This window comes from Passer montanus, unplaced genomic scaffold (genome assembly GCF_014805655.1).
Source record: "Passer montanus isolate IOZ18808 unplaced genomic scaffold, ASM1480565v1 scaffold78, whole genome shotgun sequence".
NCBI lineage: Eukaryota > Metazoa > Chordata > Aves > Passeriformes > Passeridae > Passer > Passer montanus.
In genome coordinates, this window is record NW_024373034.1 from 70,764 (window position 1) to 95,743 (window position 24,980).

Below are 24,980 nucleotides of genomic sequence, written 5' to 3' on the forward strand. Positions count from 1 at the left end.
ATGCAGCTCTAGGGATGATCCTTCAGAAAAATACTGAATTTTTCTCCTTTTTGCATGTTTATGAAAGTGTTTTATTTGTCTCTAAGGGGTTTTTGGTCAAAGTTAGCATGCCCTGTGCAGATCTCTGAAGCCTGGCTCAGTCCCACTTAAATGGTTTCAGTGAGGCTGAATTATTTTTTGTTAAAGCCCATGTGTTTACATTTCATAAGCTTATTTTAAAACACATGTGTATACAAGAGCAGGCTTATTTATATGGCAGATTGGCCTGCTGTGTCCTTACCTGACTTAAGTGTCAAGGAAGCAGCTTTTTTTAACTTTTTACAAGCACAGTTTAAAATAAAATACTGGTTTGCTGTGCGCCAGTGAATCTGCCCAAGAGAGGAGGTCAGGACAAGGTCTTGTTTTCCAACTGTAAAATGTTATTTTGCTTATTTACAGAGCTTCCTCTCACCAGCCATCATTTTAGGTTAGTATGTTAACAACAGCTATAGGTAAAAAAAAAAAAATGGTTTATGTTCCCCAGAGTCTTGGCAGGCCAAAATCCCCAAGTAGCCAGGCTTCCCAGTGAAACAGCTTTTGGGAACTTTCCATCAGTAAAGCAGGATTTGCTGGGTGATCCATTCTACCCAGGTTCTTGGCAAGATTTCTGATTTCAAGTACCCCAGGGAAATACTTGAGAAAAGCCTTTGTGGAGAGATCTTGGCATTTTCTACTTGCCCTGGAGGAAGGATTTTATTCTTGGTTTTAATCATACGAACTGGTAACACACCAGTCCAGCTGCAGGAAGGTGAGGAACATTTATGGTGGTGCAGTTCAGTGTTGGATTGTGAGGAGATGTGTGTGAACCTTAAAGCAGGATGGGGAGGATGAGGAGAGCCTCAGGGAGCTACGAATTTACACAAAAGCAAAGGGAAGCTTTGACTGTAGGATATAAAATTCATCTTTCACAAAGATTGAGAAGCCCACATGTGGTTTTTATGCCTGTGCTTGGAGAACTTTTCCTGCTTTTATCAGGCTTCCACGTGGGGCTGATGGATATGGACATGAAGACCTAGGAGGTAATGAGAGAAGTGTTGACATTTACACCCAGGAGAGAGCTGGAGCAGACACAGAGTGAGGAATGGTTTTCCATCCAGAGCAGCTGTAAACCAAAGCCCTGACCACTGGTGGTTATTTAAAGACTCCAGCAGCGTTTCCTGCCATGGGAAGGTGCTTGGCCCACGTTCAGCCTGGGCGACTGCTCTCTGCAAAGCCAAATAAACAACAGCCACTTGAACTTTCCACCTTGCAGGCTCAGCCAGATGCCTCATCCTGGGCCATGAGCAGGCACTGCACCTCAGATGGGCCTTGTGGATGAGCCTCTTTGGAGGATTCAGAGTGATCACCACATTTTGGGGTTGAGGGTGCATTTCCTGTGTCTGAAGGACCCTAGTGAAAGAGTTTGGTGCAGTTTGGAGCTGAGAGAGGGCATTTGGGAAGGGAGATCTGTGTCTCCATGCAGAGCCGTGTCCTTCAGTGACCTTGGGCAGGGCCAAGGGAGGAAATTATATCCTTTAACTCTAGAATTGTACTTTAGATGCTCCATCTCCTCAGAGTAGCACAGTTCAAGTAGCCAGGACCAGGAATCTCATCATCCAGGCATGGTGCTAATGCGTGGCTGCAGGGACCATCTGTTCTACAGGATGTCCATGAGGGTGCCAAGGCATCAGGGGTGAGATGCCCACAGCAATGCTTCACCATTGGGGAGGTTGGAGGCTGTCCCTTCCAACCTCAGCCCTCCTGTGACAGTCAATGTGAGATGTCAGACAGTCCTCTGCAGGTATTTTGTTGCTTTTATTGAGTTATAGTTAACACAATGCACGTCCTTCCCCACTCCTGACCCTTCCCAGGTGAGCTGAGATGTTTCAGCAACTCACATGAACCCTGCAGTGGATGTTCCTCAAGTCCAGCTCCTCAGCCTGGGAACTTTTGCAAGACTTGGCAGCAGGACTGTTGCAGGAGTATTCCACACAGGACCCAAAAATATTGCTGTCGGTGCAGCTTCGGCCGGCCTGGACGCAGGGTCAGGTCCCGCAGAATTCAGACTGTTGACGAACAAGCTTGAGCACATTCAAATGTTTCGTCTGATTTTCTTTGGCTGCAGAGTTTCCAAGGGAGCCAGAAAGCTGGCTGCTCCTCTTGTTGACTCTGCAGACCAGAAATACAGCTGGGTTCAGTGAAATAAGGAAGCTCACAATTCTTGTACTCGTGTAGCAGAGAGGGGAAAAGCTCCGTTTGGAAAAGCTCAAATGTCTTTCTAGAGATAAAAATAAGTCCAAGGTGGTGCTCTCTGCCTGTACTCAGCATCAGGGATGATTGAGGATCAAAATCCTTGCTTGACATCCCTCTGAATTTCTGGCAGAGAAACAAATCCAGGGGCATTTCACTTGATCAGGTTTGAGAAGTGTGTCCACACTGGCTTTGGAGAGTGCAGAGAGAGGCTATGCCAGCACTGAGCTGGGATGAGAGCATGGGAGCAGGAGGAGAGCATCACTTTAAACTGCAAATGAACCCTGAAATGACAAAAAACTTGAAGCGAGCCCACATTTTGGGTCAGGCTGGCCATGAATCAGCTCTAGAAAATGAAAGACAAAACTTTCTGACTTCAGTTCAAGCTATGAACTTAAAGACTCTCATTTATCTGGTTTAATGGATGTGAGCCAGAGACATTTTTTGAGGTTAGTGGATGGGACAGCTTCCTGAAAATGAACTCATTGAGAAAGGCATGATTTGGAGACAAAGTTTGTCTCAAATTCTCATATTGTACAAGGCTGGGTTAATGTGACATGGAAATACCTTCTCTATATCCCAGAGCTGCTCCTGAGCATCCTCCATCCATTTAGTGTTCTCTGCTAAAATGCAGAGGCACGATAAATCACTTCCAAAAATGAAAGTTGAAAAAAACAAATGAGATTTTAAACCCATCTGAATGACAACAAATGTGTAAATAGCTTTTGCACAGGACAGCTTTGTAACCTTACTCCATTTCCCCAAGATAACAACCACAGAGTGGCAGTGAACTGTGGACAAGTGGGGCAGCCCATGGTCCAGCTTTGTGATTTCATGGCTCAGAGATGAGGATTAGAATAGGAGTGTCTCACATGTTGGTGATTTTTGTCAGCAAATCTTAGTAGGGTTTTTTTTTCATAACAAGGCTATTTTTCCCCCTTCACTTTCCCTTTAAAATACTGATTTATTTTTGCCATTCTTTAAAAATGGCAGTGTATTCCCCACAACTGTCTTCAGGCATTACAAAAATCAGAATACTGCCTGAAGCCAGGCATAAAAATGCAGCAGAGGCGTCATGCAGGCAGCTGGGCTAAAATTGGTATCTGCTAAAGTTAGGGGAGATTTCATGAAGCTGTTGTTTGTTTTATTGAAGTGGACAGGTTGAAGACCAGGGTTTTATCAATGCCCTGGCATTTGAGGGCTGCACTACTGGTCCTGCATGCTGTGAATCTTCCTCATCCTTGGTGCTGTGGCTGCAAGCTGGAAGGGTGGCTGGGATGTGCTCCTGCTGAGGAGTTGGTGGTGTTGTCACCAGCTTTGGAGGCAGCAGTGCTGGAATGATGCTCCTGCCTGCAGTTGTGCTGGAAAAGTGGGTGAGCTCAGAGATGATCCTTAGTGTTAACTAAAGACTCCTATTCTTACACTGTGCCAGTCCCCTGGGAGCAGATTTGGGGCAGGAGTTCCTCTGTGCCTGGGTTAGGTGATGGCTCCGTGGGTGCACCCAGCCAGATGCAGATCACCACAGTCCTGCCAGCCTGTGAGGCTCACACAGGGAGGCTGTGATCCAGCCACATGGGAGAGGTTGGTTGGAATTTCCAAACCTTGCAGACCTCTTGCTGAAGTCCCCACAATCTTTCAGGTGCCACTATCTGGTGGAGCTTGAGGGAAGTCCCTCTGGTGCTTTTGTAGTAAATGCCAGCCCAGGACGTGCTAGTGACAGCAGAGAGGATGTGCTCCATCTGCGTGACGAATGACACTTACAGGAGATCTGGAAACAGGATGGGGATGTTTTATCGACCAGCTGATAAAAGAAAATGCCAGAGAAATTCCCCTGTGGGAACACACAGCAGAGTTTCACCCCATGGCTCAGTATTGAATTACAGTTCTCATTTAACAGCCCTTGGCTTTCTGTCCCAGTGCTGCCCACTGTGCCCTGCCTGTTTGTAAAGAGATGGGCTGGGAATGGATCAAGCTGAAAATAAACTTTTTTATTTATTTTTTAACTCCCCCAAGGCAAGATCAACTCCATGGTGCCTTTGTCAAGATGGCCTCGTGCTGGTAGAACTGTGCCAAACCAGTACCTGCTGATTTTTCACAGGAGCAGATGAGCTCCATGTCCTGTGGCTGGAGGGGACATCTTCAGTGTCCCTTGTCTCTGCTCCCTCTGTCCCAATGTGGTTCTGCCCACGCCAGGCTGGTTTTGCTCTTCGTTTTCATGTGCAATACCAAATTTAAATTATTTGTGAAGTAGCAAAACGTCCTTTGTGCTGGCTGCTGAAGTACTGTGTACACATCTGTGTCTGTAGGGTTTTTCTTCTAAGGTAGTTGAAATAGTATGGATTTCAGCAAGGTATATTAATAGGAATGCCCTAATTTTGCTTTTTCTCTGTACCGAAGGAGCTTACAGTGGGGGAATTAACTGAGCCTTAAGTCAGCACTGGGTGTTCTGCAAAGCTTCCATAGATGTTCCTCAATGTTTTATTTTCTGTTTGCAGCAGCCTGGCTCTTTAGGAAGCAGCATGAAAAAGAGGTGGAGAAAAACCTCCCAGGATACATGCATGGCAAACAGAACAGGGAATGTCTGTCTGCTTCCTCCCCAGGCTGAAACCCTCTTATGTGCCCCTGGGAGCACAGGGACAGGGACCATTCTGGATGGATTTCAAAGCCAGTATTTAACCCAGACAGCTTGTTACTGGTGTTGCTTTTTCATTCACCTCCTTTCCCTTTTTCCCTGCTGAGAGGCAGAGCATGTGCGTTTACTATCAATCAGCTTTATCATAAATGATGAATTTGGGCTTGCAGCTTCCTTTACCCAGGGAAGCTCATTTGCTTTCAGCTTGATTAGAGCCTGCTCCAGCGCAGCAAGGGTGGCTTGGAAATGCCACCCACACTGGGGTGTCAAAATGCCTCAGAAACCATCCAGGAGCCAGGGAGCCAAGCAGAGCCGGGAAACCAAGGGGAGCTGGAGCAGCTTGCGTGTCTCCAGGCCATTAAAGCTCACCCCTGGGGCTGGGGAGGATGTGCAGAGCACGGATGAAACGCTGCATCCTGCCTGTCCCATCCCTGCTGGATCCGGCCGTAGGAGCTGAGGAAGTTTTCCTGCTTAGCAGGGTGGGGAGGCTTCACATCTCAGCCTTTATTTAATTTTCAGGTGATAAAAGCGTTGCTTCCTTGCCTGGCGCGTCAGAGCAGCCAGCACCTTCAAACGCTCCCCTTTCTCCAGGGAATTTGCATTTCCCTAAAGGCAGGACCGGATTTATGCAAAAATCTAGATGAAAGAGAGTCAAAGGCAAAGCATGCTCGTGAGTAAGCTGTCCTGGGTAGTTCCTGAACAGCCAGACCCTCTCCTTCCAACCTTTTGGCAGTTTGGGGAGAAGTGATGCTGACTGCAGGTTCCTCCAGCCCCAGAAACACTTGGTGATGACCACTTTACCTCCACGTTGTCCCAAGAGTGGTATCAGTCTGGAAAGGTGTTTTGAAGTTGCAGCATCCCACTGTTGGATGTGCTTTTCCTGGGTGCACCATTCTCTCTTGTTATGTGTTCAGATGGTGTTTCCTCTCTTGAGAGGATGGATTTCTTCCTCATCCTGCTATTCCCCTGAGGATGTGATCCTTCTCCTTTGGTGGTCTCCAAAATCACCTGGGTGCAGTCCACCAAAGCCAGCTGGCTGTGCTGCATGACCTTCTCCTTGCTTTCCCTGACAGGATGGGAAGAGCACCAAGTATCATCATCCCACAGTGGTTCTGACATGAGCTTTTTACTCATGCAAATCATTGCAATTTCCCTTCCTGAAATACCAGGGCGTTTGCTGGCTTTTACAAAGCCACTGCTGGAAATCCTTCCTGTGAATGACAGGAACAGGATTGGATGACTGTTCATCTTCTGTATCAAAAGACAGTTCATTTAAGTTCAAGAAGTGCCAGGATCTGTATAGTTTGCCATCTTTTTTTAGCTGGTTTCGCCTCCAACAGTGGCTGGGAGCAGCCTTGGCATGCCAGAGCATCTCTGTGTGACAAGTGAGGATATGATTTAAAATCTGCTCATCTGGGGCCACAGCAGCTGCTCCCTGCTTCTGGTGTGCAGCCCAGAAAGGGACAGGCTTGATGGTAATTGGGGAGCCCATTTTTGCAGTCCAAAACCACCAAGTCCCAAGCTGCAGCATTGTAGGGCTCCAGCCCAAAGGATTTTTCATCCCATTTTCCTGAGTGTCCTGTTCTAGCAAGGCTTTTTTAATATCTTGGTTAAATTTGAATCCAGTTGGAACCCCACTTGATGAAGTTGCAAGTGGGAAGCTGGGTGGGAGCTGATGTGGGAACCCAGGGGAAGAGTCATGGTGACACCCAACCACCCTGGCCATCAGGCACTCAGAGCATCCTGCATTGGTTTGGGATGGAAAGGACCTTTAAAGATTATCTAGTTTCAACCATTCTGCCATGGACAGGGACACTTTCCATTGCAACCAGCTTGCTCAAGGCCTCATCCAGCCTGGCCTTGAACACTTCCAAGGATGGGGCAACCACAGCTTCTGAGGGCAACCTGTTTCAGAGTGTCACCACTCTCATCATAACAAATTTCCTCCTTATGTTCAATATGAACCTGCCCTCTTTCAACTTAAAGCTGTTGCTTTTTGTACTATCACTACAGGCCCATGTAAAAGTCTTTTTCAATCTTTTTTTTTTTTCATCCTCTCTTAAATACATTGAAAGTCTGCTATGAGGTCTCCCTGACCACCAATTCCTGAGATGGGGAAAGAGCCACAGCCACATCCTCACATTTTTATGCCCATCTGAGCTCAGCTGCAAGGTGCATTTCCAAGGGGCTTTGGGTTTCAGAAGTTCTGTAGTTGGGAAATGGCCTCAAGCTGCACCAAGGGAGGTTCAGGTTGGATATCAGGAAGAGTTTCTTCACTGAAGGAGCGATTCAGCATTGGCATGGGTAACTCAGGGAACCAGTGGAAAACATCCCTGAAATGTTCAAAAATGGGTAGACATGGTACTCAGGAATGTGGTTTGGTGAGGCAGGATGGTACTTGGTTGAAGGATGGATTTCATGAGCTTGGAGATGCTTTACAACCTGAACGATTTTACAATTCTATCTACAACTCCACGATTATGGTTTGCAGACCCTGAGCAATCTGAGCTCTGCACTGCCTTAATTTCCTTCCTCCAAAGTGATGCTTAATCCTCCCTCCTCCTCCTTCCAATTTAGTCCCCCATCTTCCACGGGGACAAGGTGCAAATCGGGCTGAGGACATGAGGCTGTGCTTTACACACCAGGCAGGCTTGGCAGAGCAAGTGGAGACATTGCTGAGACATTGCTGTCCCTCCAGCAAGAACAGCTGGGACTTTCAGCATTTCATGCCATTTGATCTTTTATTTGAAAGAAAACCACCTTCATTTGCTTTGCGAGCTCCCACGGGTGGGGGACAACTCTTGGCACAGCTTTGGGGTTTTGCACAAGGGTGGCAGGACCATAGGATTTTTTCCCTGTTGCTGAGGATGTCTGGGCCCAGGAGGGTGGGAGAGGGTGCAGGGGAACAAGAGAGGGTACAGGATCAGGCCATGCTGTAGCCATGCTTCCCAAACTGGCAGCTTGGAAGTACCCACCTTTGTCCCTAGAACTTTGTTGACATGTTGCTTTTGCAGAGCACTTTTCCTGTGGCAACCACAAAGCTCTGCTGTGGCTTTTTGCTGGAGCTAAGGAGTTTTCTGGAAGAGGGTTTTAGGGAAAAACATCTCTGCAGGACCTAGGCTTAATGGGAGGAACCAGGAGTGTGATGTGCTGGTGGGTCTTGAGAACACCTTGCCACATCCTACCCAGGAGCAGCCTATTTTCCCATCTCCCTTCACTTGCTCCATGGCTTTTAATTATCCTGGCTGACAGTCAGTTGTGTTTCCCCCAGGAAACACAATTGTTGATACTCCTGAGGGGACACTTCTCACCTACATGGAGCATCTCTGTCCCATCCTGCTGGAAAAGGGACATCCCTGGAGGGGCTATTTCAAGGAGCAGTTTCTGCTGTTAAAGTGACAATAGCCATGTCTGGGGAGGATGAGGAGGAGATAACCCAAAGTGTTTCTCTGCAGCACTGTCCCCATGGGCTTGGTGGCTGCCTTCAGAAGTGTTTTGGTGTCCCCCATACAGGAGAGGGCTGGTGGTGCTGCCACCTGCCAGCAGCCTGTTGTGATTTGTGTGACACTGTCTCCATGGGGTGAACTGTGTAAAACAAATAGTGCAGAGCAACAGCAACATGGTTTGGGAGGACAACCCCAGGCAGCACTGGGTCTGGATGGTGAAGGAAGCTCAAAGACCCACAAACACCATCTCAACCTGGTGCCATTGACTTGGAAGAGCTGCCTTTCTCCAGAGCTTGGCTTCTCTGGACAATCCTGACCATAGCTTGACGCCACCAGAGATCTTTCCATGGGACACATCACAGGCAGAGCATGTTCTGTCCTTTGTTGCATTCCCAGCATGTCACAGAACACTATTTCAACATTGTCTGCGGGTCAAAATCCATCCTTTGGGTAGATTTGAGTCCCTTGGAGCCCCCTTCATCAGCAAACTTCCATCAAAGCCACCGCAGCCTGTCTGGGTTGGGGATTGTGCAACAGGCACCAGTGACGCAGACAGGGCTCTGGTGGCCTTGGGTCAGGGCTCCTGGTGGCCTGACCAGGTGATGTGGGGACAACTTCCCATCAGAATCCCCCCACCGAGGAGGGACATTGCAAATAGCAAAGTTCAGGTCTCGTGGGACAGAGGTTCCGCCTCAAACTGTACCTCAAAGGGGAGGTCATGGCAGCTCCTCCCTGCCCTTCCCAGGAGTGTGCTGCTGTTTCTCATGTTACCCCAGAAAACATGTCATTCTGCACCCCCACCCCCAAACTTCGCCACCTGCTACAACTAATAAATTCGCTCAAAATACTGTGAGAAACCACAAGAAAAAAGCTGGGCAGGTGTTCAGCTGCACCAGAGTTTCAGGGTGGGAGGGACACGTGGCAGTGGCAGTTGTTAGGGGGACCACTGGGGTCAGTTTGCCCTTAGTGTGTGTTTTGGGACAAGGATGCTGCTTTGGGATTCTTTTCTTTCCAAAGATACTGTTGGACAAGGCTTGAAGCCTGGAAATGCTCAATTGCACACAGAATTGCTTTTTTCCCCTGATTCTTCTGGCCAAAAGAAATCCCTGAAGGATGGGGGGAGCTGGCCCCCAGTATTTGGGGTGCCTGACTTCCCTGTGCATCAGGCGCCGGAGCGTGGGGACCATCCATCCCCAAATGACCGAGCCTTTCACCCCTCCCCAAAAAAACCCTCTAGGGCACACCCTCTGCAGATTTGGGATGCAGCCAGCTCCAAGCCTGTTATTACTTTTCCCAGTGGAGTTGGCCTCTCTTCCTCCCCCCTCTTTTTTTCTTTTTTTTTTCTCCTTTCCCTTCAAATCAAAGCCAGGAAAAACCTCTGACGTCGGCAGCAGGGCTGTGAGCTCCTCGTGGCTGCTGGGGGAAGGCAGTGGAGGGGATATCCCGGATCATAAAACCAGGATCTCGCTGTGAGCAGGGCCACCGGTGACTGCCTGTGAGTTGTCCACTGCTGGGAACAGGGTGGGAGGGATGGATGGGGATGTGTTCAGCTGAGGGGGTTCTTTTTCCCCACAGTGTGGAAGGTTTAGTGCCTTTTTGTGGTTTTTATGATACTCTGACGGCTGAATCTCTTCTGGTACAAGAAGGAATTAGGTTAAAAAGCTGTCCATGGAGACCTCAAATTCGAATTGCTTGGGGGCTGTATGAGAAGGGAAAAGTTGAAATTCCAGTGAAAGGGCTGTGGAAAGGGTGCTTGAAGCATCATATTTCCTCCAGGGCATTGCCCCGTGAGCTCTGGACAGGAGACACAGCCCTGACACTGGTGGCATCACAGGAATTCCAGTGTGAGCACAGTGTCTGTGTCCAGGGGTTGTGAATCTGGGTGAGAGGGAAAAACAACTCCCAAAGGACCTTTGTAGACACTTTCCACACTGTGCCTCAGCTTCTCTTCAAAGACAGAAGGTGCAAATACAAGATAAGAAAGGGTTGATCATGTTACCAGTGCCTCCGGTGCATTCCCAGCTTGCGCAGTGCTGGGAAGACTTTGCTCTTCTTTTTATCTGGCTGGCTGGCTCGCTGCCTCAGTTTCCCCATTCCTCCCTCTTTCCTGGTGTCCTGAGTGCCTCCTGCTTGCAAATATCCATGCCAACATCATGTTGGCATCTTTCCCTGCTCTCTAAATGTTACCAAACTTCTTAAGTCCAACTGGGGCTGTAAAATCAAGGGCTGCACAGCTCTCTTTGGCAAAATTTAGTGTTAGGCAGTATTTACTGCGCACCAAAAAGGACGTGGTGAAAGATGCATCACCTGGTTTATCTTGCAGGTGTTTTCATGGGCTGCCAAGAGCCCCCATTGCTCTCCCTCTACAGCTGTGCATTTTTAATCCTCCTTGTTGTGTTTTGCTCAGAAAACATCACGTGCAGCAAGAGAAACAACCTAAAAAATAACCCCTTGGAGGAAAAGCCCCACGATGGTTCCCTGGCAGATGGTGCTGGGCACTGCTTCACTCCTGGCAGCAGATACCCCACAGCACCACAGTACCCAGCATGGCTTTTCCAGGATATCCCATCTGCTCTGTCCAGCTCTGGCCCTGGAGCAGGATGTGCCAGTGGCTGCTTACACCTCTCCCCACAGATTCCAGCTCCTGCTGGGTGTTTTGTTTCCGTCGCTCTCCTCCCGGACCTTTCCTGTTTCCTTCCGTGCGGATGCAACTGGAGGAAGTCTCAGCACATTGGCTGTGTCCCAGCTGCAGTCACAGGCTGGGGACAGCACTGTGGCTCTCTGTGTCCTGGGACCTGTTCTCCCTGGCAGTGATGGCGATGGTGGCAGTGGTGATGCTGCTCAAGCTGGTGGAAGTGGTGGTGTTTGTGGCACTGATGGTGCTGTTCATGCTGGTGGAACCCAGTGGTGGCAGTGGTAGTGTTGCTCATAGTGGTGGCAGTGGTGACACTGCTGGCAATGCTTGGAATGGTGGTGCTGCTGATGCTGGTGGCAATGGTGGTGTTGGTGGCAGTGGTGGTGCTTATGGCAGTGGTCATTGTGGTGGTGTTGCTGGCAGTGGTGACAGTGGAGTTGCTGCTGATTCTGCTTGCGGTGATGGTGGTGGCAGTGGTGATGCTGGTGGTGCTGGTCATGCTGGTGGCAGTGGTGACAGTGGTGGTACTGCTGGTACAGATCTTACATGTGCAGCTGAGCCTCACAGACCTGCTCCCCATGGTCACTCGTGTCAGTGGCAATGGATGTGTGCAGAAACTTCTGCATGGTGATAACTGAAAAAACTCAGAAACTTGGATTCCATAGTCACTCATGTCAGTGGCAATGGATGAAACTTCTGCATGGTGATAACTGAAAATACCCAGAAGCTTGGATTCAGTTCTCAGGGTGATGGAAGTGCTTGTTGGGAGCAGCAGTGTTGTGGTGCAGAGCAGGACTTCACCAGCCTTAAGGGGAAAGGGCTGGTCGGTGTCTTGCTACATGAGCTGAAAGCAGGAGAGAGGTCGAGAAAGTGTGACACAGCTGGGTGTTTTGTTGGATTTCTCTGAAGGTGAACTTTGAACAGGAGATGTGCTCACTCTGAGATCTCTATATTTATATACGAGTGAGATACACATTGTTTGGGTGAGTAAGAGCCTTTGTTCCGAGTCCCGCTGCTGAAACTCGTGTGGAGCGACGCTTTGGCTCTGCAAAGCTTCCTTTTCCTTCTCTTGGGGATGTGCTGTGTTTAGGAAAACCTGACTCCACCATCTGTGTCCCGCTAGCCGGGTACCAGCAGCACAGCCATCAGGTCAGGCAGCTGCTTGCCTCTCTAACCAAGCTCTTCCAGTCACTGGGTGAAAAAGATCTGACCTTTGTTGTCCATCAAGTTGCCATGAGGAACTTGATTCCTCTGTTGCAGGCTCAGTCCCTGGACATCTAGGATGAGGCTGAGATGTTTGTAATGGCCTTGATTGCCATGAGGAAGATCAGCCTCATTCCTCTGTTGCAGGCTCAGTCCCTGGACATCTGGGATGAGGCTAAGATGTTTGTAATGGCCTTGCCACACTTCAAAGGAATATTTCGGAGACCCCTGTGATCCCCTCAGCTGTGGGGGTATAAGACAAGGAGATGATGGCTCAGTGATCCCCATCCCAAGAACAGCAATCTTCATTGCTCTCTTGCCACACTGGTGTGTGTTCATACTGGATCCTCAGTGGGCTCTTAGCTGCAAAATTCCTGTGTAAGAAGCAGAAATTTCCACAGTCATGGTGAAAAGAAAATCATATAATCATTAAAGTTGGCAAAGATCTCTGAGATCAGTTGTTAACACTGCCAGGTCCACCACTAAACCATGTGCCACATCCATGCCTCTTGAACACTTCCAGGGATACTGATGCCCCCACTTCCCTGGGCAGCCTGCTCCAATGTCTGAGCACCCTTCTACTGAAGAAATTTTTCCTTATACCCAATCTAAACCTCCCCTGGCACGACTTGAGGCTGTTTCATCTTGTTCTGTCCTTTGTTATGTGGAAGAAGAGACCAACCCCCACCTGGCTACAACCTCCTTTCATTGAGGTTCCCCAAGATGGGTTTGAGTCTGACAGGCCAGCACTGCATTGCTGAGCATCCTCATCCAGGGCTTGTTCACTGTGTCCTCACATGCTTCCTCTAGATCCCCCGGAGCGCTCAAATGAGAAGGATTTATATTCCACTTGGCAGGTTATTAATATTAGCTAAAATTCCCTTTTCCACATTGTCCTGCCACGCTTAATATGGAGATCAGCATCGTAGCCTGAAACGCCGGGGATGATTTGTGATTGAATACCCATTAGGGATTTATGGGCTTCGGGACTGAATTACTGGGATGTGTGATTGCCAAAATACTTGAAACGCTTCCACTGGAGAGGAGACCTTGTGGGAAAGGAGCACTCGCTGTTCTCGTAGGCAGGCGGTTCCCACTGAGCCTCCGTTACTGGCAGCGAGCACGCCCAAGCCAATAAAAAATTGTCCAGGATCCAGAGCACCGATGGAGCATGAACTGTGTGTTGGATGATGACAAGGGGCAGCGCTGGCATTGGTGCTGGCAGCAGCTCCCAGCCCCACAGGGCTGCTCAGCAGGTGGGATTTAATCCAGGACATGGGTAAACATGGGCACAGTTCGTATTGATGTCCCTGGCAGCCGGTTAAAACGAGATATGAGGTTGTCTGAAGGGAGAAAAGTCATTTTTTGATGCTTTCCCCTGTGCACCTCTGGTGCTGGTGCATCAAATCAGATCGATCATCAGGATCAGATCAAATCATTAGGACAGATGGCATTAAACACACTGGAAGCCTGAAGAGCAAAGGCATGAAAAGTAAAAGCAAAATGTCCTCAAGTCCTTTGTTTCAGAGAAACTGGGCTTTCAAGCTGATGGTTTGGGGCAATTCCTGCTTTGCATCAGCTCTTCCCTTTGAACAGGCAACTGTGGCTGCCCATGTCTCCCACCTCCCATCCCTTTTCATGGTTGTGCTGGCCAGCAGATTGGCAGCTGGACATGTAGGAGCCACACAGCCAAAACCAGCCCAGAATTACCCTCCAGAAATAACAAATTGGTTCTTACCCAGCCATGGTGAGATCATCCTGGGAAGAAGCAGACCTCACAAACAAAGTGATAGATGGGATCATCACTGAAAAAGCACGGTGAACACTGTGGGGGAAGCAGGTTTCCCGGCCCATCTTGCAGGATTATTGCAAGCTTTGAGCAAAAATTCCAGCTGCTGTGGTCCAGGTGGGGAGGATCAGCATCATCTGTGGGCTGAGCTGCTCTGAATCACACCTAAAACGCTGTGGAGATGCAGCTCCCACCTCACTGCCATGCCTCAGCCAAGCTCCCAGCCTCCATCAGCTGCTAAAATCTGATTTCTCAATGGGGACTGGAAAGTCATCCCCCCTGAATGTCCCACTCATCCCGTGCAGCCCAGGCAGGGTTTGAACTTTGCAGAACATCCTTGCAGGACTCTGGAATAGCATTATCCCCTTCTTTATGGGCAAAAAAAATTAGTCAGGTGTGATGGAAGATGGTTGTTGGGAAGAGTTCGTGATTTTAACAGCCAAACTGGGCACACTCAGTGGAACAGCTCTGCTTCCCCTGATACCTTACCTGGCTTTTTTCCTGTTGCTATTTAACTTTTTTATCCCTGGTTACCACTGGAGAAGCAGGAGGTGTTAAACATGTTGAAAATGATGCTCAGGCCTGGACAAACCCATTGTCAGCACCCAGGTGCAGTTATGAGCTGCTCAGCTTATCTCCCTTCTCCCACCTTGTGTCATTGCATAAGGGTGAAACAATCCAGAGGAAAAAGTTTCTGGCTGCTGTGAGGAGAGCCAAGGGGGTGCCTGCTGGCCTGGCTCGGGTTACTTATGTGCTTATGGTCTATTTTGAGGCTCTGGCCACCCGGCACTAAGCAGCCTCTGACCTGGGGGAAGGACCAACTTCAAAACAAGAGTCCAGTGGGGAACAATCTGGGGAGGCTCTGGCTGGGTTTCCCTCGGCTCTGAGTGGGGCTGGCAGAGCCCTTGCCTCCCTGCTGGGCCCATCATCTCATGGATTTGGGTATTTCCACAGTGGGAGTTGATTTTCTTTCTTAATTCTTCCCACTGCCATCCTTGAAAGCAAAGATGCCACGGGTGGAGGAGCCAGGCTCCGTTACTGGGAGCGATGTGCTGGCAGCGTGGGAATGTGGATGAGCAGGCAGGGAGACACATCCATCACTAACCCTGGCAAAACCACACACACGCAACCCCCTCCTCAGCCCCCCCTCCCCAAGATAGCTCATTTGCAGGCGGCTTAATTCTCCTAAGAGCATTAGAGGTGCATTTAGTGGACATGAGCCCAGCGCCAGGAGCATGTGGCCGATTAGCGGCAGCGGCAGCTGGTTTTGGGCACAGCGTGCATTTGGGGTGGAGGAATTCAACGTGCTTTTTGGGGACACAAAGGTGAGGTCTGGGGAGTCTGGATGGGTGTCAAGGGGGTCAGCTGGAGTGAATTGGGTGCTTAAATCCACCAGCAGGTGCAGGTGTTGGGTGGTATATGGGAGCAAGGCCTTCCCTGCCATGTGCTTTCCGTTCTGCAGGTGAAATGTGATTTATCCCCTCTGCCTTTCCAGTGCTATTCTAGATGATATTTCAGCTTTAGCTTTAAATACCACCTCACTTTCTAATTTGTGTTAAGATGTGAATGGGATGCTCACAGGGGATGTAGAAAGTGATGGTGCCTTCAGGGGCTTCCTTGGGGAGGAGGACACTCTCACCACCGCGTTTCCCTTCCTCTCCCCTGCAGCCTCGCTCTGCGCTGGGATTTATGGAGGTGCTGAGGAGCAGCTGTGAGCCCCGCAGCCCCCGGCAGCCCGGCCTGTGAAGCAGCCCCCGGCCGCCTCTCCTCGTCCTGCCCAGCACCCCGACCCTCCGACCCAACCATTCAAGGCTCCCGTGCATGGATCGCCCCAGCGAGGCACCGCTGCCGGACGCCGCCGACGCCGCCCCGTAGGCTCCCGGCCCCCCGTGCCGCCCCCAAGTACTCCACATACCCCGATGGGGTAACGTGACGGGGGCCACCCTCCCGCCACCACCACCCCCCATATGCAGAGGCCTTTCTAGAGCGCCCGGGAGCGCGCGGCACCGGAGGCAGCGGCCGCTCGTCGTCGCACACACGCAGAGGACGCCAACACTACAGCAAAGGGATTTTTTTTTTAATTATTATTATTATTATTATTATTTCATTAATATTATTTTTTTTCCCCCATCTGGCTTTTTTTTTTTCCCCCTGGGAGGCTTGTGGTGTGTCAAGGAAGCCGGTGCGCTCCCAGGAGTTGGGATTATTTGCACAACGTCTGTATATTGAGTTTTCAGTCCTGTTTTATTTTTATTTTTGAAGCGTAGAGGGGTTGTTGGGTTTTTGTTTTTGTTTTTGTTTTTTTTTTTGCCCCTCCACACCACTCTTTTCTTGGGTTTTTAACCCTGCCACTGTCAGCACCACCTCACCTTCCCACTGTCCCCACCATGGCCCGGATGAACCGCCCTGCACCCGTGGAGGTCTGCTACAAAAACATGAGGTTCCTCATCACCCACAATCCCACCAATGCCACGCTCAACACCTTTTTGGAGGTAAGGAGGAGAGTTTGGAAGATAGGGACCAAAGTCCAGTTGCATTTTTTGGGGGCTAAAAGCTGATGTTGATGAGAGGGCAGCACATCCCCTTTGGTAGCACAGCCCCTGGTGGCATCCTGGGGCAGTGGGTCCCATCATTGCCAGGTTTTTGGGATGGGATGTTTTTCAGGACCCCAAGTGTGATGTTTGGGCACAGTAGAGATGGAGCAGAGTTTCCTCATTCCTGTTGCATCCCCTGCCAGATCCAGTAGCACATCATGTCACAGAGTTTTGGAGCAATACACGGGGGTGCACAAAACCTTCTCTTTCTGTCCCAGCACCTTAATAATGGCGTTTGATCCCAAATATCCCAGCGTATTTCCAGCTCCTAGAGTGTGTTGAGTAGTGCTGGAGAGCTTGGTGTTGAAGAGGCAGCACTGGTAGCAGCTGTGTGAGTGCCACTGCCTCAGGGTGACAGGCAGGTGGCTGTGATATGGGGACAGCCACCCCATGCTCGCTGCAGAGGGCAATGGGGACCACACCAATGGAAAGGGAGAAAAATTCCCCTTTCCTCTGGTCTCTTAGACTTTTGGCCGGGCTGCTGAGCATGTGGGGCTCACCACGGTCTGGTGAGCGCACATGGGGAACAAAGGAGGTGGATCATTGGGGATGATCTCATGGTTCCCGGCGAGGCCGGCGCACCGGGCACGTAATCCGGGGGCAATCCTCGCGCCGGGCAGTGAGCCATGCTGGAAGCATCCCAAGTCCCACGCCTGAGCCTGCAGCGTGTTGGAGTGATGATGGGATACGGCAGCGAGGTGGAGAAGGAGCCCCTGAGCCATCTGTGAGATGCTGAGCTCGGCTGCTAGGGCATGCTACGACTCCCCCACAGCTGCCTCCATGCATTTCTGCATCAGGAGTGTGACCTCAGCAGGCACAAACAATTTCTCCTTCAGAGGACTGGCACCCATGTCAGGGTTGTTTCTTTGCCTGAGGTATAAAATCCCTGCTGATGAGGCTGTCAGGGCTTAAAAATAAATGGCCCCATTGGTACTCGTGACTCTGAGGAGTCATGAAGATGCTGGTTAAAAATCCTACAAGGCCACGTGGCTTTGGTGCCCTGGGATTTCATGTTTCCTTGTGCCTGCCAGGCTGGATGGATCATAGGTCAAGGGTTCAGAGAAGGGGCACAGCACTGTTGAAGGGTCCATACTGCTCCACATGGTCATAGCAGGGCTTGGATGTGTCAAGGTTAACTGGGGTGCATCTGGCAGGATCTGTTCAGACCCCTCCTTCTCCTTCCCTCCCCAGGACCTGAAGAAGTACGGTGCCACCACGGTCGTGCGAGTGTGTGAAGTGACCTATGACAAGACCCCCCTGGAGAAGGACGGCATCACTGTCATGGTAGGTGGGCAGCAGGATGGGCACCGGGGGTGCTGCCCCAACACCACCCTTAAAAATCTCATCCCTTGGGGCTGTTAAACAGCCCAGCACAGCATCACCCTGAGGCAGGAGCAGAGCTGGAAGCCCAGCTGAGCTGAGCTGAGGCTGGTGCTTTAAAAAGAGACGTGCTGCCCACGCAGCCGAAACTGTGACTCACCCGGCTGAGTCGGCAGCTGCCTTCCCTGCCTGTTGCTCTGAAGCATCCAGGGATGAGAGCGCCTGATCCCACGGGGAAGATGCGCGTGGTTCCCATTACCCCCGGCGTTATCTTATCCTGGGGGGTGGTGTGAGGGTTTTTTGCTGTTCCAGCAGCTGGCTGGTGCAGCTGAGGGGGATGAAAGGGAGCAGGCAGCAAGCTGGGAAAGGCAGAGCATGCAGCTGCCTGGGCTGTATCTTGGCTGATAGGTAATTGGAGATGATGTCAGGCATGATAGCCCTGCCAGGGAGTTCAGCTCCAGCTGGGAAGTGAGGCTCTGCTCGTTATTTAGGGAAGGGTTTGGAAATGCCTTGTGTCTCCTGGGGTGGTCCTCTGTGTGTAGGACCTCTTTATATAGCTCTGTCTGTATATTGTATATCCTAGAGAGAGAGGAGGCTCTATCTTAGATCCTCAGGGATATGGGTGGATAATCCTGTGGCTCTCTAGATACAGATGTCTCTAGATATAGATGCAATCTGTGTCTGTAGTGGATATATCTTGGAAAGATCACTGTATCCTGCATATATAGAATTTGTATGTTTGAGATCATATCTGCTCAATTACACACCAAATTCTGCATTTTACCCCATTTCTAACTGGAGCCTCCAGTCTGAGTTTCTATATCTAGGATATACATACCTCTACATCTCTTATATCTCTCTTATGTGGAGAGATACATATCTAGGATATGTTTTATATAGAGAGTTAGAGAAACTATGCAAGATACTGTATAGAAACTAAATAGCTTCTATATCAACATTTCTATAACCATACAGAAACTATATAAGGTAAATCAAGAGATATCTATAACCTGGTTTTTATAGCTAGATGTATCTCTGCAGATACAGAAATATCTCTATAATTGTATCAAATCTCTCTATATATTTTTGAGATATCATGGTATATATTTTTATTTGATATACACAGTTTGGTATATTTTTATCTGTATCCTCATAGATATATCTGGCATATAAATATATCTTGGTGCACAAGTCTGATGAGGAGCAGCTGAGGGTGTTTAGCCTTGAGAAAAGAAGGCTTGGGGAAGATCTTTTCCTCTCTACAACTCTCTGAAAGGAGGTTGTAGCCAGGTGGGGGTTGGTCTCTTCTCACAGGTAACAAGCAACAGGACAGGAGGGAATGACCTTCAGTTGCTCTAGCGGAGATTTAGATTGGATATTAGGAAAAATTTATTCCCTGAAAGAGTTGTCAAGCATTGAAGCAGCTTGCCCAGGAAAGTGGTAGAGTCACCATCCCTGGAGGGGTTTAAAAGAGCTGTGGATGTGGCACTTGGAGACATGGTTTAGTGGTGGCCTTGTCAGTGCTGGGTTAACAGGTGGACTTGACGATCTTGGAGGGCTTTTCCAACCTAAACAATTCTATGCTTCTATATATAGACCATATCTAGGTCTATATATGGAGAAGTGAAGGCTCTGGGGAGACCTTAAAGCCCCTTCCAGTCCCTAAAGGGGCTGCAGGAGAGCTGGACTGTTTACACAGGCATGTAGTGATAGACCAAGGGGGAATGTCTTTAAAATGACAGAGGGCAGATTTGGATGAGACATAAGGAAAAAAGTTTTTTATCATGAGAGTGGTGAGACACTGGCACAGGTTGCCCAGAGAAACTGAGGCTGCCCTATCTCTGGAAGTGTTCATGGCCAGGTTACAGCAACCTGGGATAATGGAAGGTGTCCCTGCCGTGGCAGAGGGTTGGACTAGATGATATTTGAAGGTGCCTTCCATCCCAAGCCATTCCATCATGGGATGATTCTGTAGGGTGCTGCGTCATCCCTGGTGTGAGCCCCTGACCTGCACTCATGGCTGTAGGAAGGATATGGCCTTGCAGGAGGAGATGGCCTTGCAGGACAGGCACAGGCCAGCCAGGGAGTCTGGCTCAAACACTACAAATACCCTGAAGCCCAGTGTGCTCCTTTGCTATCAAATCGCTACAGAAATCACACCACCTGTTCAAACACTGAAGTGAAGCAGCTTATTTTGCCATCTCACACCAAGGGTGACTCCAGCACAGCAGCTTAGTGACTCACTTCTCAAAATCTAGGATTAGGGCCCAGTGCCCCCCACCCTTCATGGTTCACTAAGCCACATCCTCTCCAAGTGATGCTGCCCTTCTTGTCAAATCTGTTTTGGGAAAGAAATCCCCATTTTGGGACACTTACCCCTCATAACTGAGCCCAGGGCTGAGGGGTATCAAACGCAGAATCCATTTCACCAACTTCCTCACCATGCTCCAATTTTGAACCCCTGCAACTTGAGGATGAAGCTCAGAAGATGGGATGTTTTTCTTTGTCCCTTAATAGCCTTTCCTGAAGGGTGGTATTTAAATGGCCCCATTTGGAGTGATCTCACTCCCTTGGACTCTCTCTAGGGCTGTGTTAGTGGATCCCCAGACCATTCTTTTGGTCTTCCCTCCATGTGTTGCAGGAAGCTGAATTTCAGCACCGCATCAACCTCTGAGATTTCAACCATCTTCAAGCCACCTTTGCTCAAATCCCCTACAGTGTGCTCCCAAGTGCTGGAATTAGGAGCTGGCAGGGGGGAGGATGGGAACTGCATCACCCCAGGCTCAGTGAGGTCATCTGGATGGGGATGCAGCATGGGGTGGCCATCCTGGTCTGCAGAAGCAGGAGGTCATGGGGACCATGTTGCAGATCCTACAGGTGCTCCTGTAGGCTGAACGTGTGCATAGGAGGTAGAAGGACTCCAGACCTAGATTTGTATGTCTTCAACCCTGAGCCAAAGCAGCCAGGGAATTCCTGTTTGCCACATGATGCCACAAAACCACCTGTATCCCCACAGAGCTATGCTGTGAGCCCAGATCTGGCACTCTTCTACCTCCCTGCAGCTGAGGCCCCAAACACCATCACCCGGAGTGAAAAACTACCCCTGAAAGGTTTTCCCCAGACACTTGACAGCATTTCTCTCTTCCCAACCTTGCAGGATTGGCCATTTGATGATGGAGCACCTCCTCCCAGCAAGATTGTGGAAGATTGGCTCAACTTGCTGAAGACCAAGTTCTGTGAGGACCCCGGTTGCTGCGTGGCCGTGCACTGCGTGGCCGGCCTGGGGCGGTGAGTCCGAGCCCAGCACCTCAGCTGCCACCCCTCATGAATGCAGGAGAGGGAAAACCATGCCAGCTCTCCTCTTTCCCTTCCCCAGCCCCACTCTAAGCAGGGTTTTGTCCCAGCTGCCACCTCCCCACGAAGGCAGAAGAGGGACAACCATGCCGATACTCCTCCTTGCTTTTCCCAGTCCCTCTTTGAGCAGGGTTTTGTGAAACTTTAGTGGGAGAGTAGGTGTTGATGGGGGAGATCTGCTACCTGAGCTTCTCCTTGAACTTTAAATGGTGGATATCAGCCTCTGGGCTGTGTGACTGGGGAGTGACAGCCACTGCTTCTGCCTTTCAGCGCTCCCGTCCTTGTCGCGCTGGCCTTGATCGAGAGTGGGATGAAGTATGAAGATGCCATCCAGTTCATCCGACAGTAAGTGGAGCAGTGTTGTGGTGTTAGGGCAGAAAGTCCCTCCCTTAGGGAATGGAGACATCTGGCACGTCCCAGGGTTTGGTTGTTTTGGTGACACTGGGGTTTCTTTTCTCTTTGGGAGTGGGAAAACAAGGCATTGGCATGGAGCATCCCTGAGGGGCTTTTGGCAGTCACCCCACCTCTGCCCCACATGTTTCCTCCCCAGCCCTCCGTGTCCTGGGAGTCAAAGGGTGCATGAGCAGCAAGGAAAGCTGCTGGGGTCAGTGCCTGTCTCTATTCCCTGGAGGGTGCACCTGGCTTCAGCCTCCAAAATGCCTTCCTGCTCCAGGCAGAGGGGCTCAGCCCCCCAACAAGAGTGGTTTGGGGTGGGGAGGATCTCATGCCACACCTCTGACTGTTCTGGCATTTCTCTGTCCCCGCAGGAAGCGCAGAGGAGCCATCAACAGCAAGCAGCTGACCTACTTGGAAAAATACCGACCAAAGCAGAGACTCCGATTTAAGGACCCTCATAACCACAAGAACAAATGCTGCATCATGTAACCTCAATGACCTCTTGCCAAAATCCGTGCACAGACCCCCAGGCACTCGCACACATCCCACCCCCTCACCTCCTGGCCCAGCCCTGCACTCCCCATGTGCTGCCCCTCTGCCAGGGCTGGGCTGGGGACGTGGAGCATCTCCAGTGTGTTCCAGCACTCACAGCACACTCATCTTGCTGGATCCCCAGAAAAGGCTGCTCTCTCCAGCTGCAGCCCCAAGGAGGGAAGGCAGCACTGCCCTGAGACTCTTGGTGTTAGCAGGCAATCAGCTTGTGTGACCATTCTTCATCACCATCCTCCCTCCCCCTTTCCCCTCCCATTGCACTGAGAGGGGTGGGCAAAGGGTGCTTGGTTTGGGGTGATGCAGGCAGGGCTCTGCCAGCTGAGAAGGGATGGGGTGCAGAAGTGCCAGAGCACCCCCGGAAAAACCTTTCCCCACCTCTTCCCCATAAATTAAGGGCTGCAGCAGCAGGGATGGAGGTGGGGATGGCACAGTGGCCTCGGGGGGGACGGTGGTGATAGCAGGAAGAGGTGACAGGGGCTCTAAGCTCAGTGACCTTGTGACCAGAGGAGGGGCTGAGCTAAGACCCCCAGCACTATTCCCTTTCTCCTGGCCCCTCTGTCAGCTCACCACCTCCCCGTTGCCTCAGTGCCAGCCAGGATGCTGCAGATGGAGTTCCAGCTCCAGTGAAGGCAGAGCTGTTGAGAGCCTCGGGGACCACAGCAGGGCTTTGAGGCACTCAGCTTTGCTGGGGTGCTGGATCAGCACTGGGTCCCCCAAAGTGTGGGGTGCTCTTATTTATAGCTTCCAAATTCAGTGCCCAGGGTGGTGGGTTCTCTGCGGTCCTGTCCCCACCCCTGAGCTGTGGCACAAACCCTAATTCTGGCTGCAGTGCCCTGGGGACACAGTGTGCCTCTCAAGGCACATCCATGTCCTCCACTGCATTTGCTGGCCAAGGGGCTGGGCTGCAGCTCTCCTAGGGGATTTTGGGTGTTCCTGGCAAGAGCACATCACCTGATTTTGCACCTGCCTTTTCCATGTCTGTACCAAGGCGCCTGGCACCCCCAGCACACACCCAGGTGGGCTGGGCTCAGAGCTGCCCCTGAGCTGGGACATTAAACATCTCTCAACTTTCTGCCTTTGAACGCTTGCAACAGCTGGAGCAGTGGCCACGTAGGGGGTATGGGGGTGATTTTTTTCTTTTAATGAGGATAACAAGAAATTTGCTAATTAAAGGAAAAAAAAACTTTAAAAAAATACCCTGTTTGTCTTCCGCACATCCTCTGGCCTTTCTTTCTCTTGTCACTGCCCAGTAGAGCCCAGGAGGTGACCCATGGTCCCCCAGACTGATCCCCAGCACTGTGTCACAGCTGGCTGCCATCCACTATCACCAGAATATACATGTGGCCCAGGGGATGCTCCAGGGCTCCTTTGGCTCACTGCTACTCACACCTCAGCTGCAGAGGATCACACTTGTTGGGACAAGGAGGGCTGATCATCCACCTCTTGGGGTTTTGGGCTGAGCACCTTGAGATGCCCTCAGTGTCCTCTTGACCCTGAGCTGGGTCTCTCCAGAGGGTTGTGTGCCTTCCAAAACATTGCTGTCCAGAGACATTTGCTTCAGGGCATTCATCTCTTGGGACAGGTGCTGAGGAAGGCTGCTTAGACACCTTCAGTTCCTGCAGAAGGCTGGGGCCTGCTTTGTACCACCACATGGGTGAGCAGCAGAGGTGTTTGGAGCTGTTTCCAGCACTGCTTCACCTGTCCTGATAGGGGCCAACCCCACTGCAGGGTAGGGAAGGCCATCCTGTGGGATAAGCTGTGGTGCTGAGTGAGGTGGGGACCCTCCACATGTGGCCCTGGAGTTGTCATACCACACACTTTGGGCCTGTCCAACATTGTGGGACAGCCCTCAATCCTTTGAGTTTCTCCTGCTCTATCCCAGGCTGTTGGTTCCCATGACTCGTGGAGAAGGCAGCAATGGTCAAAGGGTCTGTCTGTGTTGATTTGGAATAGTGTGGATTGGACTGATAAAAAAGCCTGACCCTGTATTAGAGCACCCTGCTGGGTGGGTCACCATCCCCTTCTTGCTTGGGTCTGTCCTCCTGCTGCTAAAATAGGTGCTGCTTCTTCCCCAGGGACATAGGAGATGGCTTGGCATTGTGGTGGTGACAGCCCCAGTCCCTGCTAGCCAGGAAACCTCCCAGTCCCATGCCCTTCCTTGTGGGAACTGTTGCTTTATGGGCCTGGAGACGTTTCTGTCCTGCCAGGATGAGTTTTCCTCACCCATGCTCATGGCAGCATCACCTGGAACGTTGCCCAGGCCAAGAGGTCCTGGGATTCAGCCACGATGCCTTTGAGCTGGACTCAGGCTGGGGACAGAGGAATTTGAATTCAGCCTCCTTTGGCCACTCTTGAGCAAGACTTCACTTGGACCTCAGCTTGGGGGGCTGGCCTGGGGAAACATGAGGGGGACAGGCTTTGCTTTATGTAGCATCAACCCAATCACCTTAAAATTAGGGAGCTCCTGGTATAAAAGCAGTCCTTGATCTGGCCATGTGGCCAAATCCTGAGGGCATCTGGCTGGCAGAGTGGCATCTTGATCTTCCTCAGTTTATGAGTTACTGAAAAAAAAAAAAAACCAAATCATGCTGATTTAATTGTCCTAGATATTTTTCCTTTTTTTTTTTCCATGGATGTCTCCCCCTTGACCCTAAAATGTGCTGCTTCCATGGAAAGGATACCTTGGCAGCCCAGGAGCTGCTGTTTTGCATGAAGGGCTAAATTCAGCAGTGTCTCTGGGTTGGACTGCCAAATATTTGGGATTTTTTTAATATCGACTTGGATTCCTTTC

At 50.5% G+C, this 24,980-nt stretch overlaps 1 protein-coding gene across 3 annotated transcripts in view; it reads left to right on the forward strand.

Moving 5' to 3' along the window:
* The window catches only part of PTP4A3 (protein tyrosine phosphatase 4A3), a 40,278-nt gene extending 15,510 nt beyond the window's left edge, over positions 1 to 24,768 (forward strand). For 2 of the 3 annotated variants that reach the window (XM_039731489.1, XM_039731490.1), the window contains 5 exons: positions 15,642 to 16,465; positions 17,759 to 17,851; positions 21,045 to 21,175; positions 21,512 to 21,586; positions 22,009 to 24,768. In XM_039731489.1, the coding sequence (XP_039587423.1) occupies positions 16,361 to 16,465; positions 17,759 to 17,851; positions 21,045 to 21,175; positions 21,512 to 21,586; positions 22,009 to 22,126 (522 nt within the window). In that variant the 5' untranslated portion in view covers positions 15,642 to 16,360 and the 3' untranslated portion in view covers positions 22,127 to 24,768. Of the gene's footprint in view, positions 1 to 9,711; positions 9,842 to 15,641; positions 16,466 to 17,758; positions 17,852 to 21,044; positions 21,176 to 21,511; positions 21,587 to 22,008 lie in introns of those variants that run through there. The other variant, XM_039731491.1, reaches the window with a different exon arrangement.
* The last annotated feature ends 212 nt before the right edge of the window (positions 24,769 to 24,980 follow it).